This window comes from Brachycentrus maculatus, unplaced genomic scaffold (genome assembly GCF_059751285.1).
Source record: "Brachycentrus maculatus isolate JH-2025_06_01 unplaced genomic scaffold, ASM5975128v1 h1tg000281l, whole genome shotgun sequence".
Lineage (NCBI taxonomy): Eukaryota > Metazoa > Arthropoda > Insecta > Trichoptera > Brachycentridae > Brachycentrus > Brachycentrus maculatus.
In genome coordinates, this window is record NW_028281032.1 from 389,490 (window position 1) to 407,369 (window position 17,880).

General features: G+C 34.4%; 1 protein-coding gene across 2 annotated transcripts in view; it reads left to right on the top strand.

Moving 5' to 3' along the window:
• Gprk2 (G protein-coupled receptor kinase 2) overlaps positions 1-17,880 on the top strand; it is a 39,742-nt gene continuing 21,862 nt past the window's right edge. The window contains exon 1 of one of the 2 annotated variants that reach the window (XM_088267084.1): positions 1-782. In XM_088267084.1, the coding sequence (XP_088123210.1) occupies positions 731-782 (52 nt within the window). In that variant the 5' untranslated portion in view covers positions 1-730. The remainder of the gene's footprint in view (positions 783-17,880) is intronic. The other variant, XM_088267085.1, reaches the window with a different exon arrangement.

The window sequence follows — 17,880 nt, forward strand, 5'->3', positions numbered from 1 at the left end:
AGTGATTCGGTAGTAAATTTTTGCCGATAGTAGTAAGAATTGTTTTGTTAGCGATAGGTAGCAACTTCTTCCTTTTTGGTCTACTATCAATAAGGCGATCTTATAACACAAAACAATTTTGTCGCGGCGATTAACCTGGGGAAAACACTTCTATACCTGCGCAGCAGCTACCTACGGGATTTAAAACGCAAGTGAGATTCGCCATTGGCCATTGCGACGATCGCGAGTACATACGTATAGACCGATCGCTTCGAATTCGAAATTTTACAAACCGCACAACCACACCCCTTCAGTGCAAAAGCGCGTTTATTGCGACTTTTCTCGAATGAGGTGTCGGGAAATCTACGGGGTTGTGTGATTTGCATAATTTTCCATCGGTATTCGCCGACGGCTCGAGGTCGTGTCGCGCACTGTCAATAAATATTCGTTCGCCACCGAGCGCCGATTCGCTCCGAAGGAATGCTTTTGTTTCGCAGTTTATAGATCGTATTTAGCGTTTTATATTTGGAATCTTGAAGTTTTCGTGAAAGTTTGTCGGTTGTTGGGCACCGGTCGGTCGCAGCCAGGTGTGGTGCAGTGAGGTGAATTGTGTGCAGTGCTTGATGCCCGCGGCCCGGGCTCCTCGGCTGCAGCAGTGACGCGGTATTGATGGGCTTGCCCTCGCGCGGTCCAGTCGGCTCCGGGAGCCAAGCTCGCCCCGAGTTCCCCACACACCGGCACACTGGAACTCATGGAATTGGAGAATATTGTAGCCAATACGGTCTATTTAAAAGCCAGAGAAGGTAAGATCCACCATGAACTTTCGTGTGAAACGCGGCAAACTTATCTGTATAAATCGATGGAGGTACCACTGTAGTAAAAGAAGTTACTTTCTCTTCTAAACACCCCCCTTGTAAGTTTTCTGAGGATTACGGGAAATTATATATTTACTAGACTTACACTCAAATTATTTCCATCCATGGCCCGGAATAGAATATTTACAAACTAGAACCAAATTGAATGAGTTGTAGCGATATATGATATCCTGTTATAGAATGTTTTGTTCCTATTCCTGAGTTATATTTGTAATCTCAAATATTTATCCCAAACCCTGTGTCCATTCTTAATTTAATATTTCGTTCCTGTTGAACTTTTCTGAATTTCACATTAGGAATATGGAGATATGAACCCTGAAAATGAGAATCAGAACACCATTTTAGGCTTTTTACACTAGAGAATCAATTGAAATTTGTTTGACATCTCAACATAGATGAAGAATATGAAAGTCTGGGCATTTACAGGGTTTACACCCGTCATATGCTGGGTTAAGTGATAACTTTACACACATGTAAATGCCCAGACTTCCATATTCTTCTTCATCTATGCTGAGACGTCAAAAATGTATAAAATAGTAAAGATAATCCAGATTTGTGAACAAGTATTTGGATACACTCAAAATGTTGTAAATGGCAATAACTGTGATATTTATTACTATTTGAATGTAAGACCTGCAAATACAAAATGATCAATTATCAACCAAAAAGGAGTTTTGGAAGAAACATTTATTTTTATTTTTACTGCTAATTTCAATCAACTACATTCCTTAATTTTTAATTACTAATCTAATTGATGACAAATTTTTGGCATTGATCGAATGATTTGAATTCAAATAAATATTCATTTAATCCATAACAAATAGTATATTCATTTCGATAACTTTAAATAATTAGTTATTTTTAACCCTTATCCTTACCGAATGGTGCACAGGGCACTGTATTATATTGACACAGTTTATTTTAATCGTTACTTACATGAAGGCGAGGTGATCACTCCTGCGCTTCAGGGACCAGTTCAGGGTAAAATTAAATAAATTTTATAGTGTAATATCACTAATATTTATTTTTGTCCCCCCTGGGAATCGAACCCGGGACCTCTAGCGCAGTAACTAAACAATACATGTGATATTTAAAATTTATGTATTACCACAAAAAAACATAGAAAACTTATAAACCTAAACAATTAAATACATCAGGACTCCAATTACAGCGGGTTATTTACCTAGATGAGTCAAATGTACAAATGAATGAAATAAAATAATTAAATTACATTTCACTTTATTTTGATAGAATATACATGGTCCCGGGTTCGATTTCCAAAGGATAATATTCAAATAAAAATTAGTGATTTTTTCATTAAAATATTTACTCAATATTACCCTGGACTGAAATCGGAAGCGGAGGACTGATCACCTTTCCTTCATGTGTTAATGATTAAGATAACACATGAAGCATTTAAATGATCCTTATTCGCACCATCGAGTGCGAATAAGGATTTGAAAAAGAAAAAGAAGAAATGTATATATATATATATATATATATATATATATATATATATATATATATATATATATATATCCCCCTCCTAACCCTTATCCGCACCCCAAAGGTGCATAGGCCACTGCATCGTATAGAAGCAGTGTTATCTTGACCGTTCAATACACGAAGGAAAGGTGATCAGCCTTTCGCTTCAGGTACCAGTCCAGCATGGTAGCCTAGCGCGCTAACCACTACACTATGGAGGCGGACAAATATATATATATATATATATATATATATATATATATATATATACATATATATATATATATATATATATATATATATATATATATATATATATATATATATATATATATATATATATATATATATATATATAAATATATATATATATATATATATATATATATATATATATATATATATATATATATATATATATATATATATATTTATATATTTATATATTTATATATTTGTATGTCGTAATTGATCAAGCGTCAACTGAATAAAATTAGTTAAATTTACATCTGAATACGCAAGTTCAAATTTATGATTCAGAAACGTTGTGAAACAAGCAGAAATAATTATTCAATAGGTAAATAAGAGTTAAACTATTTACCAGTGTCTACTAGTTGACCTCAACCTTTGATATTTAAATACACACGAATATATGCAAATGACTAGTACCATAGTTTAGATGACCCCACAGATACAGCGGATAGATAAGAATACAAACAGCATTTGTTCCATCTGAGATAGAACTAAGAAGAAGAACTAACTAATGTTGTACATTTATTTATTTATTTAAACATCAGTCATATATCGCTCACTCCTTTCAAGAACATCATAAATCAAAAAACTTTTCAGGAAAATGTTTTTAAAAAAAAAAAAAAAAAATAAAAATAAATACCAAGCTACTTATTGAACTTTTTACTGTGCAACAGATCTTTTTGGGTAAAACCTGAAAGTTTTTTCTCCATTTTAAAAAGTATTTAGTATATTTAAAAAAAATAATTTTCTTCAAAATTCAAACACAATACTTTATGCCCTGTAGCGGGTAAATCTTAAGTTAAAAATATGCCTCTTTTTCTGGGATATAGTACATTTTCTAGGCATTCCGAAAACACGCACAACTGAAAATTGAAGATTTTCGATTTATGACGTTCTTGAAAGCGATATATATAAAGGTACAGCTACATTCCAATCGGAATGTAACTGTCTACCTAGATTTTTTTTTAATTTTGGGGGACCGGAAAGGGTTAACAATTGAAAAGATTAGGAAGAGTGCTTTAAAGTGGTATGGACATATGGAGCGAATGGATGGTGATAGAATGTCTAAGAAAATATATGTGGCGAATGTGAGCGGGAAAACAGACTGAGGACGGCTGAAAAAGACTTGGCACAATCAGATCAATTAGAACCTAAAATCTGGTGGTGTCAAAAGTCTGCGTAATCAGAGGGCATGTATGACTAGATGTATGGATGTGAAGGAGGCGAGGAGTGTATGTCAGGACAGAAGAGTGCGGCGTTCCATCCTCTCTGCCTACCCCTGCGGGGAAAAGACGTGCTGGTAGTAGTAGTAGTTGTAGTATTTATAGTATATTGTGAAATGTAAAAGAATTTAAAATTAAGAAGAAAAAAAAAAGCAATAAAAGGTCCTGTAAATAGGCATATAAAGAAACAAGGTAAGAAGCATGTTTATAGGAAAAAATTTCAGACAACTCTGTCTGAAGTAATTTTTTTATTATAAGTTCATATTATATTCCTGAGAACATTACCAAAATGTGAATTCAGTAGCATAAATTAAATTTATCAGCAGGAAGTGCTTGTATTTATAGCACTAATGACTTTTTAATTATTGGTTATCAGTGATTGATAAAAACCCTAGTAAAGATTTGAAGTTATACCAAATGTTTTTCCTGCATTAAGAATGCATTCGCTTTGTGCTGTAAACAAAAATATATTTATTTCTGAAATAATTGTCTATAATTTATTAGCTACATTCGGGACCATTTTATTTTGAGTCTTAGGGGGCTTGTGCACTACACGGAATTTTACCATACGACAATCCATTTAAAAAAAAAAATAAAAGCGACTACGACAGTTTAGCTTGATCGAATTTACGCGCACCGTGATCACGCACCGATCAAGGGCACCTGTCCGAAGAAAGACGGCCAAAAGCACAAGCCAATCCAAGCCAATCATCCGTTTTATCATGCTAACTGGACTGCCGGACAGTAAAATTCCGTGTAGTGCACAAGCGCTCTTAAAGGGATTTAAAAATTAATGAACATTTATGAAAATGTATGTAAATACAGTTTTCTAAAAAATATTAAAAAAAAAACACTTTGTGATGATTTTAATTTTAGAGTGAAAATATTTCTAGGGAATACTTATCAGCACCTTGCGTTGGGAGAGTACAGTTAAAATTCGTGTATATTTGTATACAATAATACTTTTTAGAAAAAAAATGTAATGAAAATTATATTAAAATACTTAATGTTGGCAACCCTATTGGTTGGCATGTTTCAAATACATTTAAAAAACATGTAATTTCAAACATTTTCAAAGCACTTAAATTTCCCGCAGATAATTTACTCCATTTTCTAATATATTTTTTCTATTCTTTATTCTTAATCAATACGAAACATTTGTGTGAACTACACTGTTAGATATTGTACCTCTATATTTAAAAAAAATATTTATACTTGAATTAATTTAATTATAAAAAAAAATAGAGGTAAAATAACTGTGAACTGAGTGTAGTTCTAATAACGGACACCCTACACCCTATACCGCACACAATCTCACATGTACGGATGTCTGATTAGCTATTTCCTTCCAGCCAGTACAGGTCGATGGAAAATATTTCCTTTTGCATTGAATAATTGGGCAATAAAACAATTTATATATTAAATGTTAAAATCACACACTGAGTTTTAGAGTCTTCTAAATTATATTTTATTGTTAAAAAGACAAAAATAAAATTTGTGCCAATTGTTTCGCCTTGCTATGGCATTTTCAAACTAATGTAATGATATAAGTTTGAAAATGTCATAACAAGACAAAACTACTGTCACAATTTTCTATGTATTTTTAACAATAAAATACAATTTAGTAACTGTCATCAAATTTCCGTCATCGAACGTTTTATGACGTCATATGGTTTATTGTCTATGGTTTATAGAGCTGTAATAGTAGTAGTGTGGATTGTTTGTTTACCACTATGCTACCATTTGTGTTATACAAATATGAGGGGAGGGGGGGTGGGAGGGTGGACCATAGACATCAACAAATAGAGCCGCCAATAATTTAGCAATGTTACCAATATTAAAATAAGTCCAACGTTTCTGTGACGTCATTCATTACCAACTAACGAAAATAATGTATTTACAAAGGCGAATTTTCCACAAGAAAATGATGAATGAAAATATCGATTATATTGACTGTTATAAACACAAAACGAGTCTAATACAATCCTTTATAGGTTGAGTATGTTAAATTAGATATTCCTCCCGTCTGAAAATGATCCATTTTGTAATGGCGTTGAAAATTTACTCTCTCCATTAATTTGAATAACTTACCACCTGTCATGATAATGTAGTACTGTTGTGAACAATTCTCAGAGGAGAACCTACTATTTGATTATGAAAATACAAATATTTGCTGATGCGATAAGGTTTTTTTTTTGTACCGATTTGTTACTTATCTGTACCTATATAGAAATAAATGTAAATGTTAGTTTGTTCGATATCTTAGCCTGTCCGGGAGTCCGGCCGTACATGGTCGTCCAAACAAAGCTTTCCTCAAAGGAGTATGGTTCAATCAGTTTTTCCCAACCTTATTCGTACCATGCCAAACATCGACAGTTCAAAAATCTATGAATCTATGAAAAAATTCACCCCCTATCAAATTTTAATTTACCTAAAAACTACAGACTTTTTTAAAATTGCTTCTAAAAAAAATGCACATTTATGTAATATATACTATTGTTATTTAATTTTCATAAATAAATAATATGTACATATCGTGGGTATACTGGCAAAAAACGTTTACTCTTAAATCCCTGCTTGAATAATCACAATACTTGTGAACAAGTATTTGTTGACAAGTAAATAATAAAATGAAAAGGATATATTCTGGCGTTTCTCATGTATGTGATTATAATCCAGGATTCGGACCTCGTATACAAATATAAGAGTTTCTGCTGAATAAAAAGGCTTCTTTGTCTCACCAATAGATGTCACTAGTGAAAATTTTAGTGATTCTTGTACAATGTTTAAAAATTGGATCATATACATATATAGAACTTCATATAAGAAAGAATTTGAATGTGGTTGTCAATCATTAGTAGAATTGATGAATGTTACACGTGTGCAAAGTGATCACTTAAACCAGCCTTTGACGGTCCAAAGCCGCATAAATACCCAGACTTCCATACTCTTCTTCATCCATGTTGAGATGTCAAAAATAATATGAAAAATAATGATTTGTGCATTGCCCCTTTCAAATTGCTTCCCGGCGGGGCGCACACCCCATGTTGGGAAACACTGGTGTACATGAACAGCCACACTTATTTTATTTGTTAATTATTTATTTCTAAAATGGCACTTGTACTGTCATTGACCATGATAAAAAAAATTAAAAGAAAAAAAATTCTTCCCACAGTGGGAACGGAACTGGCAACCTACGTACAATGCTGCATTTATGAATCTAATATGGGAATATGTACATTTTTCATCTTCTTTTTTCTCAATCCTGCGGATCGGTCTGCAGCAACAAATGACACCCCCTTCGCTACTCCAATCTATTTTTCGAAACCCTCTTCAGCTCCTCCGCCTCCATGGTGTAATGGTCAACGTGTTTGACTACCATGCTGGAGGTCCCGGTTTCGATTCCCAGGCGGGGTGAAAATATATATTTGTGATTTTACACTGTCATATTTATTTAATATTAGCCTGGACTGGTTCCTGAAGCGCAAGAGTGATCACCTTGCCTTCATGTAAGTAATGATCAAGATAACACTGCGTCAATTCGACGCAGTGCCCTATGCACCATTGGGTGCAGATAAGGGTTATAAGTAAGTAGGTAACTTCAGCTCCTCATACGTCGAACAGCCAATGTCCTCATATAAGTCGCAATGATATTTGCGGCATGGGCGTCCTATGGCGTTTGTTCCCTCGATCGTTCCCTCTATTAACTAACTAACTAACTAACTAACCATCACGCTGCCTCTCCGCAGGGATAGGCAGAGTGAATAGAACGGCACACCACTCTGTCTTTGCAAACGTTCCTCGCCTCTTCCACGTTCATGCATCTCCTCATACATACCCTCTATTATCAGGAAAATATATGCAGGAAACCATCCTGTCTTAACACCTGACCGATCCATTTGGCGCGTCTCTTCGAGATAGTCGCGAGTAGGTGCCTTTTTACATATCTTTACATACTCGCAGGTATAACCGTGTCACAATTTTACCCGTATTTGAAGATTGTGAATACAGAATAGCACCACTTTTCAGTGATAAAGAATTGCATAATATTTTCATTAGATTCACCGTTGTTATTATATTATCAGTAGACTGAGAAAACACACAACATTATTTATCCCATGTATTTGCAGAAGTTTACAATATTATAAACGAGTAGTTACTACATATTATATTTACTTCTTTAAAGGAGTTAAATTGATGAGTCGAAATACAGGTTTGATATTCATTATGGGGCAATTATACGCCAGATAAAAAAAAATTGTCGCGTTGTAATCTCCTGGAATTACGAATTGCTAAATAAAAATTTCAGACTGGAAGTTCCTTGTAATTTATAATATAACCTCGAATAAACATTTTTTGCTATTATAATGTAACATGACAACATTGATGTCAAGGAGTGGGGAATGATGTCAGCTAATGTATACCCGCCATGTTGCCTGGAGCATGTATACTGGAAAACAACCGTTGGCAACCCCGGATCGAGACCAATGTAGATCATACATAAAATTGTGTATCACGCTTAGATTGGGAACAAACCATTGAGTATTTTTACTGACAAACACGACGGCTGTTATAATATTTATTAACCGGTTAACTGCCGGCAGGTATATGTATGGCGGTACCCAGCACGCCGCGAATTTTACGACAAAAATAAAACCTTCTAAAAATATTGTTATTAAAAGTGTATTAACGTTTATTTATAAAACTTGCCAAATAAATGAAGATCGCGCCATTCATTCAGTCATTTATCCATAAGCATTAAATTAATTGTTTATGGGTCAAAATTAATTGCAGGGTTGTCACAAAATTTGTCATAGAAAATATGAAAACTAAATTATATGTCAAAAGTAATTGTTTATGTTAGTTTAATATTAAAAGTATACACATACACACACACTTTGATTTAAAAAAATTAAAAATCATCAGAATCGACACTAAAATCACTGTCATCAGATTCGGCAGTGACGGCAACTCGGGGATTATTGGACAACCCTGAGCGCCATTAGTTGTTCCGACGACAAAGCTCTCTTTAATTTACGTTTAAAGTGGTAAAAACAAATTCTCTTTCAATTCTAAGTATGCAAAGATATTCTCAATAGATGTCACTATGCGTTCAATATATTTGTACATTTTAAATAATTGATTTTCTTTACTAAAAGCCCATTTAAAACGGCGCGTCTTAAGACGTCATTTTTGTATGAGCGGCGCTCCGGTCACAGAAAATATGCGTCTTAAGACGCTCTTGGCAGTTAACCGGTTAAATATTAGCTCTAACTGGCCACATGTTGTTGAAACGCGGGGGTAATCATCGTGCCTCTATTAGGTATGGGTAAGGTATAGAAATAGAAGATATATATTAGGTGTTTCGGAACGTTCGGTGGTTTTTTGTTGGTGAAAATCTTCTTTGAAAGGTAAAATAAAAAATACATCAAATGAAATATTGTCTATGTTAGAACAGTTAAACAAATTTATGAGATGACTGTAGTCGGTAATAGCAGAGGAAGACCGTGGAAAACTTACGATCAAGTATTTCAAATACTTGAAAGTAGTCAGGTTAGGAGTGGGAATAGTCGGCGGGTATTTATGAGGAGATGCATGAATGTGGAAAGTGCAAAGATTGTTTGCAAAGACAGATTGGTGTGGCGTTCTATTCTTCTCTCTGACTACCCATGTTAGTTGTAGTATTTCACAGTCATAGTTTTTTAGGGCATTGTTCCGCAAAGTGTGTGCCGCGGCACACAGGTGTACCGTGGTGATTAGTTGGTGTGCCGCGGAAAAAAAATAAATTGTGAAGATAACACTATTGCTCCAAATTTTAATTGCCTGTGCACAGTTAAGTAGGCTCACACTTCGCATTAAAGATAATATTTTTCCATAATATGGTAAATATGCACCTCTGAAATTTCTTAATTTGGTAGGTGTAACTTGAAAAGAAAAAGTTTGTGGAACACTGTTCTAGCGTATCTAACGCCCCCCTAGAAGAAATGAGCTCTGGAAGTGGGTACTATAGTTTTATGTAATAGTGCAGACGTCGATGTATGGACTATGACGGCAGTGTATTTTGGTTGTCGAGCTGGGAGGTGTGTCGCAGTGTGCGCATTTCTTAAGTTACAATTCGTCTATAATAGTTACAAATCAACAAATCCAATTTTGAGTGAAAAATAGAAATACAGTGGAACACTGGATATCCCAACCCTGGAAATTGGAACATGATTTTGAAGAAAAATGTTTGCGGGCAAACATTTCAAAAACGTGCTAAGGCATTTATTATTACATAAAATTATCATATATAATCTAATTTTATTTAAAAATGATGGAAAAGTTATAAAAGTATACAGTAATGTACCTGCAATGTATTGTTACTCAAGTACTGTAATATTAGATTGAAATGTAAAAAGTTGCAAATAATGTACATAAACCATAAAGAACCAACGTCATATAGTACTTCATTAAAATTAGAGCTGAACGAACAAGGAAAAACACAAAAGGAATGCACACAAACACTACACTTCATTTTTTCATTTAAAATCGGTAATCTTTATTTGGCAAAGTGACATACACGTGACCGAATCATAGGTACATAGATTTGTACGCAAAGCGTATGTTGAATATTAGTATAAAGTACTATGTTTGTGGGGTGTGAGTAACAACACCAAGATGAAGCTTGTCAGGAGCTTGGTCCACTCCATTTTTCTCTATGCTGCTGAAACATGGACTATAAAAGCAGCAGAAAGGAGAAAAATTGATGCCTTCGAAATGTGGTGTTGGAGGCGCATGCTCCGAATTCCATGGACAGCTAGACGCACCAATGAGTCCATTCGCCAGGAACTACGCTTGGATGGCTTGACTCTGGCCAATATCTGTACCCGACGGATTCTCCAGTTCTTTGGACACGTTGCGCGTGGCAACGAGGATAGCCTGGAACGACTAGTTGTGATCGGTAGCCTGGAGGGAAAGAGAGGGAGAGGAAGTTCCCCACACGATGGACCGATCAAATTAAGGCAGCAGCAGGCACCTCAGTGGTTGGAGCGCTACGTGCAGCGCAGTCAAGGGATAACTGGAGAAGAGTCATTGCTTCCGCAAGGGTCACAGCCCTCAGCAATGAGGATTAAGACGGAGAAGAGAAGAACTATGTTTGTACTGTAATACAAATTTCTCGGCTAATCCAAGCAGGCCACAGCCCTAATTAGTTTGGACTTCCTGTTACAAAAGATAGAGAGGAGGAACAATAGGTAAGAAGAAGAGAGCAGCAGCAATGGCTAGAGCATTTGGGGCTGCATACTCATGTACCTTAAGCAAAAAATCACTTTACTATTGTTTATTTTACTTCACATTTTATTCATAAGATTAGCACAATAATGTAATTAACAATCATGTTATACAGAGATGGCAAATTAAATAATTAACTTAAATTATAAAATAATAAACTAAATAAATAAACGAAAATGGCCACTGATGCCAAATAAGTAGTGAACTTATTAATGTTAAAAGTAAAACTACTGCCTTAAACTCTTAAGTAAACAGATTAATAACTAATAACAAAAATGTAAGAAATAACCATTGTCTCTTACTTTTACATAGACATCATTTTTAATAATTTCAAACTAATCTAGTTATTACCAATAACAAAAGCTAACGAAAAATAAATGGCCTGCGCCTCAAATACACAGCAAATATTATTTATTTTAGACTTTCCAAGCAGATCAATATGTATTTTTTTAAATGCCTCAAACACGTATGAGAGACATACGCAGGCAGCATCTTGTTACATTTGAAGGTAAAATAATAATAGCCAATTGCAACATGTTTAACCTTTCCCTCCTATTGATATGTATTTTCTACCACTCGACTTTAAAAATGAGAATATCGATGTAAAATATAATAGATACGAGCTCAGTATTTTTTAAAGTATTACTTAAAAGTATTTTAATAAAAAGTTATTCATTTGCGGCGACGGAAATAAGTAATTTATGAAAAATCGGAGATAAAATCACCAAAACTCAAAACGTTTCCCAGTGTGTGCGTGCGTGCCGTGCTTTGCGTACACGCGCACGCGGCTTGATACTGTTTCCGTCGATCTCGTTTTTGTAGGCGCACAAGTCGTCCTTGGGGGTGGTTGTGCCGTTATGCCAGCTGTGTCATCTACTTGTGATGTATTTTTTTTCTCGTTTTCAGATACTAACCATAGCTAAACATTACAAAATTGTTACATTTCAACTCAAACTATGGTCAGTAAAAGTAACAAGAATATTCACATTTTCCCCTTTTTAAATCACATTTTCATATGGTATACAAAATACATACAAATGTCCGCCTCCGTAGTGTAATGGTCAGCATGCTCGGCTACCGTTCTGGAGGTCCCGGGTTCGATTCCCAGGGGGGTTTAATAAATATAAGTGATTTTTTCACTCTAATATTTATTCAATATTACACTGGACAGGTACCTGAAGTGGGGGGCTGATCACCTTTCCTTCATGTGTAATCGATCAAGATAACAGTGCTTTAATATGAAGCAGTGCCCTATGCACCATTGGGGTGCGGTAAGGATTTTATTATACAAAATACATATCGTATGGGAAAGGTTATCTAACATGCAACTATAGGCTTTACATACATAGGTAATAAGCATTTAGACGAGTTATAGCCGCACGCATGCATATATCAAGAGTACAAATCCATATATCATGGTTGTGACTGAGAGTATGGCAGCCAGCATCATGAGATTCCTGATGTTTTCTTTGTTGAATTCAAATTTGACGGGAGTGGTGAAGACTGGAGTGGTTACGTTCAGTTGCATTTGAGTGGTAGGAGGTTTAGTTTTGGCTATCCTCTTAGGCTTTTTTTTCGTAATAGGCGGACCCAGTATTTCCAATCCAATAAAGTAGAAGCAGGGAACCGTTGCCGCCAAAGTGCACTGATAACGAAGGGGGGCAGTGCATCTAAACCGGATGGCCATTTCTGTCTAAAATTTAGATAAAGCATTATTTATATTCAAAGCATTTACTTTGTGGTCAAACATTTTAATTGATATTAGTAATGTTAGTAAATAACCACTCACCGACTACTTCTGTCTACCGGTTTCGAGACGTACCCGTCTCTTCGTCAGGACATACACTACAATTTAACAATCATGCGAACAACACTACACCACACCCACTTAGTACTATTCACATACACTATCACTACACATGCAAAACATGCAGAGCGAGTTGTTAGTCCCACCATGCTTTTGGGAAACTAAACACTAGCACAGACTAACAACTCGCTCTGCATGTTTTGCATGTGTAGTGATAGTGTATGTGAATAGTACTAAGTGGGTGTGGTGTAGTGTTGTTCGCATGATTGTTAAATTGTAGTGTATGTCCTGACGAAGAGACGGGTACGTCTCGAAACCGGTAGACAGAAGTAGTCGGTGAGTGGTTATTTACTAACATTACTAATATCAATTTAGATAAAGCTTTTAAAAACGTAAATAAGGCAAACATAGAGGGTCTGGGTTGAATCCGGGTAAACCCTTTAATTAAAAACTAACTAACCGTCACGCCGCTTTTCCTGTAGAGGTAGGCAGAGAAAATGCCACTCCACTCTGTCTTTGCAAGCATTCTTCGCCTCTTCCACATTCATGTATCTCCTCATATACACCTGCCGATTATTCCGACTCCTGACCCGGCCGCTTTTAAGTACTTGACATACCTGACCTTGCCAAGTTTTCTTCGGTCTTCCTATGCTTCTTTTTCCAACTACATTCGCCTCATAAATTTGTTTTAGCGTTCTTTCCTCACTAATACGTTCCACAAGTCCAAACCACCTCAACACACCTTTATTAATTTTATCGATAATGCTTATCTCAGCCTTATACGCTTTCCTTATTTCATAATTCGAACATTTATCATACATGGTTTTGCCACTAATTTCGAATTTCGACTGCATTCAGTCTGCTTTCCACCTTTTGTCAACTCCATGCTTCACTTCCATACACAAGGGTTGGAACCGGGACTCCATTTTGTACTGCCAGATTAGCTTTCGCCAATAGGTTTTTATTTGCTATAACTGATTTCACCAATCACTCTGTTCTCAGCATTCACTCTCCTTTAATTTCGATTGAATATAACGGTCATGTGTGGCATTGTCTTGAGAGTTGACCACTAAATATTTAGAATAATAATAATAATATAATCATTTATTTATTTATTCGAAAACCAACAGAATATTAACAAAAAAAAAAATATTCCATTTACAGGTTTTCACTTCAAAGTAATCTAAAAAAAACTGTCATGTACATAACGCTCACTCCTTTCAACAACATCAAATATCAAAAAACTTGATTTTTCAGGAGATTGTTTGTAAAGTTTAAGAATATAATAAAATGTATTAAAAATAAATATCAAGCGACTTATTGAACTTTTTATTGTGCAACAGATCTTTTTAGGTAAAACCTGAAGGTTTTTTCTCCATTTGAAAAATATGAAGTATTTTTAAAAAAATAATTAAACAATACTTCTTCTTCAAAATGCAAAAACAACACTTTCTGCCCTGTAGCGGATAAATATTAAGTTAAAAATATGCCGCTTTTGCTGGGACAAAGTACATTTTCTGGGCATTCCGAAAACATGCACAACTGAAAATTGACGATTTTTGATCGTCAATTGACGTTGTTGAAAGGAGTGAGCGATAAGTATAACTTTATAATACCTATATTTCTTTATCAAATAATCAAATAGTCAAATAGACATCAACAATATTTCTCTTAAACGTTTTAAAGGAAACATTATTGTCTATTTCATTGAGCGCTACCTTGTACATATTGCAGGCTCGATTTAAAATAAATACTATTTATAAACCGGACTGCCAGACGGTAAAATTCCATGTAGTGCACAGGCGCTCTAAGGGAAGGGTTAAAAAGTGAACTCCCCGGTGAACAGGTTAAGAATCAATCGACCAAACGGGTAGAAATATTTTTCGCATTCAAAGTGTGTCAAAATAATTTATTAACGTTTAATTAAAAACATTTACCTCCTTTTTCCCTTTCACGTCAATATCAAAAATATTATGTTTGGGTGGAAGCTGTATGATTTTGGTGTGTGTATAGTTTTCATTTGCCACCCATTGATTATTTTTTAAATAAATAATTTTTACTGAATGGTTATTTAAACATTGTGTCCATGCCTGTGATACTTTGTGTTCTCTCGCATACACTCTTATTTTCATGGGTTTCATCTCCTCATTTCGTGGCATGGAAACTTTTAAGCAAGTATTATTTTTTATGTCTATTATTTTCAAGTGGACATTCTTTTCGTTGTGTATATATTTTTTATCATCAATGTGCATGTTCCCTTCACAACCTCTTCCATTTATCCTATACTTCATTATTGATTTTTCATCCTCGTCACAAACTGATATTCTATCGAGAACAGGAAAGTAACAAGCGATGTTACTAAATTGTCCAATTATTATTGCAATATTGAAGATTACTCTCCACATGCAAAGCATTTTGGTCTTGTTTTTGACACACAGTTAGTCAATTGAAAATTTGCTACTCACATGTATTGTTTGGTCTTGTTTTTGACACACAGTTAGTCAATTGAAAATTTGCTACTCACATGTATTGTTTTGTTGTTTCATTGTTATTATTTTTTTAAATTTAGAAAAGTATCTTCCTGGATAAATATTAATATTTTTATTATTAACATATTACATACATAAGTCTCGTATATACAGTATCTACTCAATGAATTAGGGCCACCCATTATTTTTTTGAATACTCTGAAATCTTTTGGATTATTATATTTATTTTACATAAATACTTTAAGTTTTCTATTGACATCTAATATCATGTATATTACCTTCAATAATATGTAAAATATACCTGGATTATTTAAGCCTTTACAAAATTTCAAACCCTTTTTCTGAGAAAGGTCCCTAATTAGCACAGGTAGACAGATAGTTGAAAGTTCAAAAAATAGTCCTATCTCATTTATTAGTGAAGTTTCTTGAGTTCTGGTTGTTGTTTTGTTCAGAGAGGTTATATAGTTATCGTGTCTTGTGAAAAAAACTTAATTTTTAATTTTAGTTCATAAAGTATAAAAAAAAATTGTAAACACAAGTGTTTTTTTTGAAAAGGACAAAATGGGAAAAAGTAAAGACATTTCTGAGGAAAAAAAGTCTAGTGTTATAGTGCTACTGAAATTAGGAATACTATCTAATAGAGAAATTTCAAAAAAAGAAAACGTTTCTCGTCAAACAGTGGACAGAATTTCAAAATCAATAAAAAATTAGTCACCCGCCACCAGCAATCGGCGAAAGAACTGTCGTAGGATTAGGAAAACAACACCGAGGACTGATCGAAAAATCGTTCAAAGTGCCTTAAAAAACCGTAGTGCATCAGCAAAAACATTAAAAATAAAATTGGAAGAAGAGGGTATAAATATATCGGTATCAACACTGAGGCGACGTCTTTACGAAGTAAATCTGAAATGCAGGCGCCCTGTAAAAGTACCAAAATTGACACCACGAATGAAAGCGGATCGATTAAAATGGGCCAGGCTACATCGAAATTACTCGGTAGATGATTGGAAAAAGGTATTTATTTAAATTGAATTTTCAACATATCATTTTAGTAAATAAACTTATATATTTGAATTAAACTTAAATTTTCATTATTTTTCAGGTCATCTTTAGTGATGAGTGCCGGTTAGAAGCCGTGACAGAGAGCCGTCGATTCGTCAGGAGAACACCAATGGAACGTTACAATGAGGCCTGTGTGGTAAAAGTTATCAAACACCCCCCTGCAACAATGATATGGTCATATATTATTAACAATTTACCTGGGCCGTTGTTTTTCGTGGAAGGAACAATGAACCAAAATTCCTATAAGCAGGTCCTCGAACGAATTTTATTGCCCTTCTACCATACACTCGACCCAACAGAAGGTCCATACACCTTCATGCAGGATGGGGCACCTTGCCACCGGGCTAAATCAATAATAAATTTTTTGTCTAACAAAAATCTGCCTTTGCTCCCCTGGCCTGGAAATTCTCCGGACCTTAATCCTATAGAAAACGTATGGAGCATGTTAAAAAATAAGGTATACTCATTTCCAAATCCGACAGTAGACTGTCTAAAAAAAAATATTCAAAAAAATTGGTCAGAAGACGAAGAAATAAAAAACATGATAAAACAGTGCATTTTAAGTATTCCAAAAAGAATTGAGGCAGTTATTTCTGCCAAAGGTGGAAATAGTAAATACTAACTATATTTATATGAAAATATATGCATAATTTAAGCGTAATAAAGTGTTCATGTGTAAATAAAATTCAATGTTGTTTTATTCAAGGTTTTCTCTGAGTTATTCCTGTTTGAATTAAGAAATTGCGCGAAATTCTGCGTGGCCCTAATTCATTGAGTAGATACTGTAATATTCCCGATGAGTAATTTCCATGACTCATTTTGGGATTAAGGTTAACAAGACTGAAACACAAGTAAGAATATAAAAAAGATAAAAAATTAAAGAAAACAATGGGCAAAATGTTAAATATAAAACAATAAACAGGTATAGTAAATAGGCATATAAAAAAACATATGGGATGTTTATTGTATACCTTGATTGCTTTAGAATGAATGCAAGATTGCTGAAATTGAATTAAATGCATTTTAACCGCATCTGCTTTGTAGAGAACAAATTCAAAATGTTTTGTATGCAGGAACAAACCTATTTTTTATATTGATATATCAACACAGATGAAGAAGAATATGGATGTCTGGGTATTTGCAGGGCTTACGACCTGACATAGGCAGGTTGAAGTGATCATTCTATAAACATGTAACATTCACCAATCTATCCATGATTGATACTACACAATTAGAACTTCGGTAGTTGTATTTATGCTTCAATTGACACCTTCTTTTACATGAGTAAGTTTTATTTAAAAGAGACCATGAAATGTATATACAGGTAAACCTTGTTTAATGCCGGGGTTCCGTTCCGAGAGACACCTGGAAAAAAAACCATGTAAAATGAACACTAATATAATGAACAATATATTATATTCTCAATATTATTAATATTC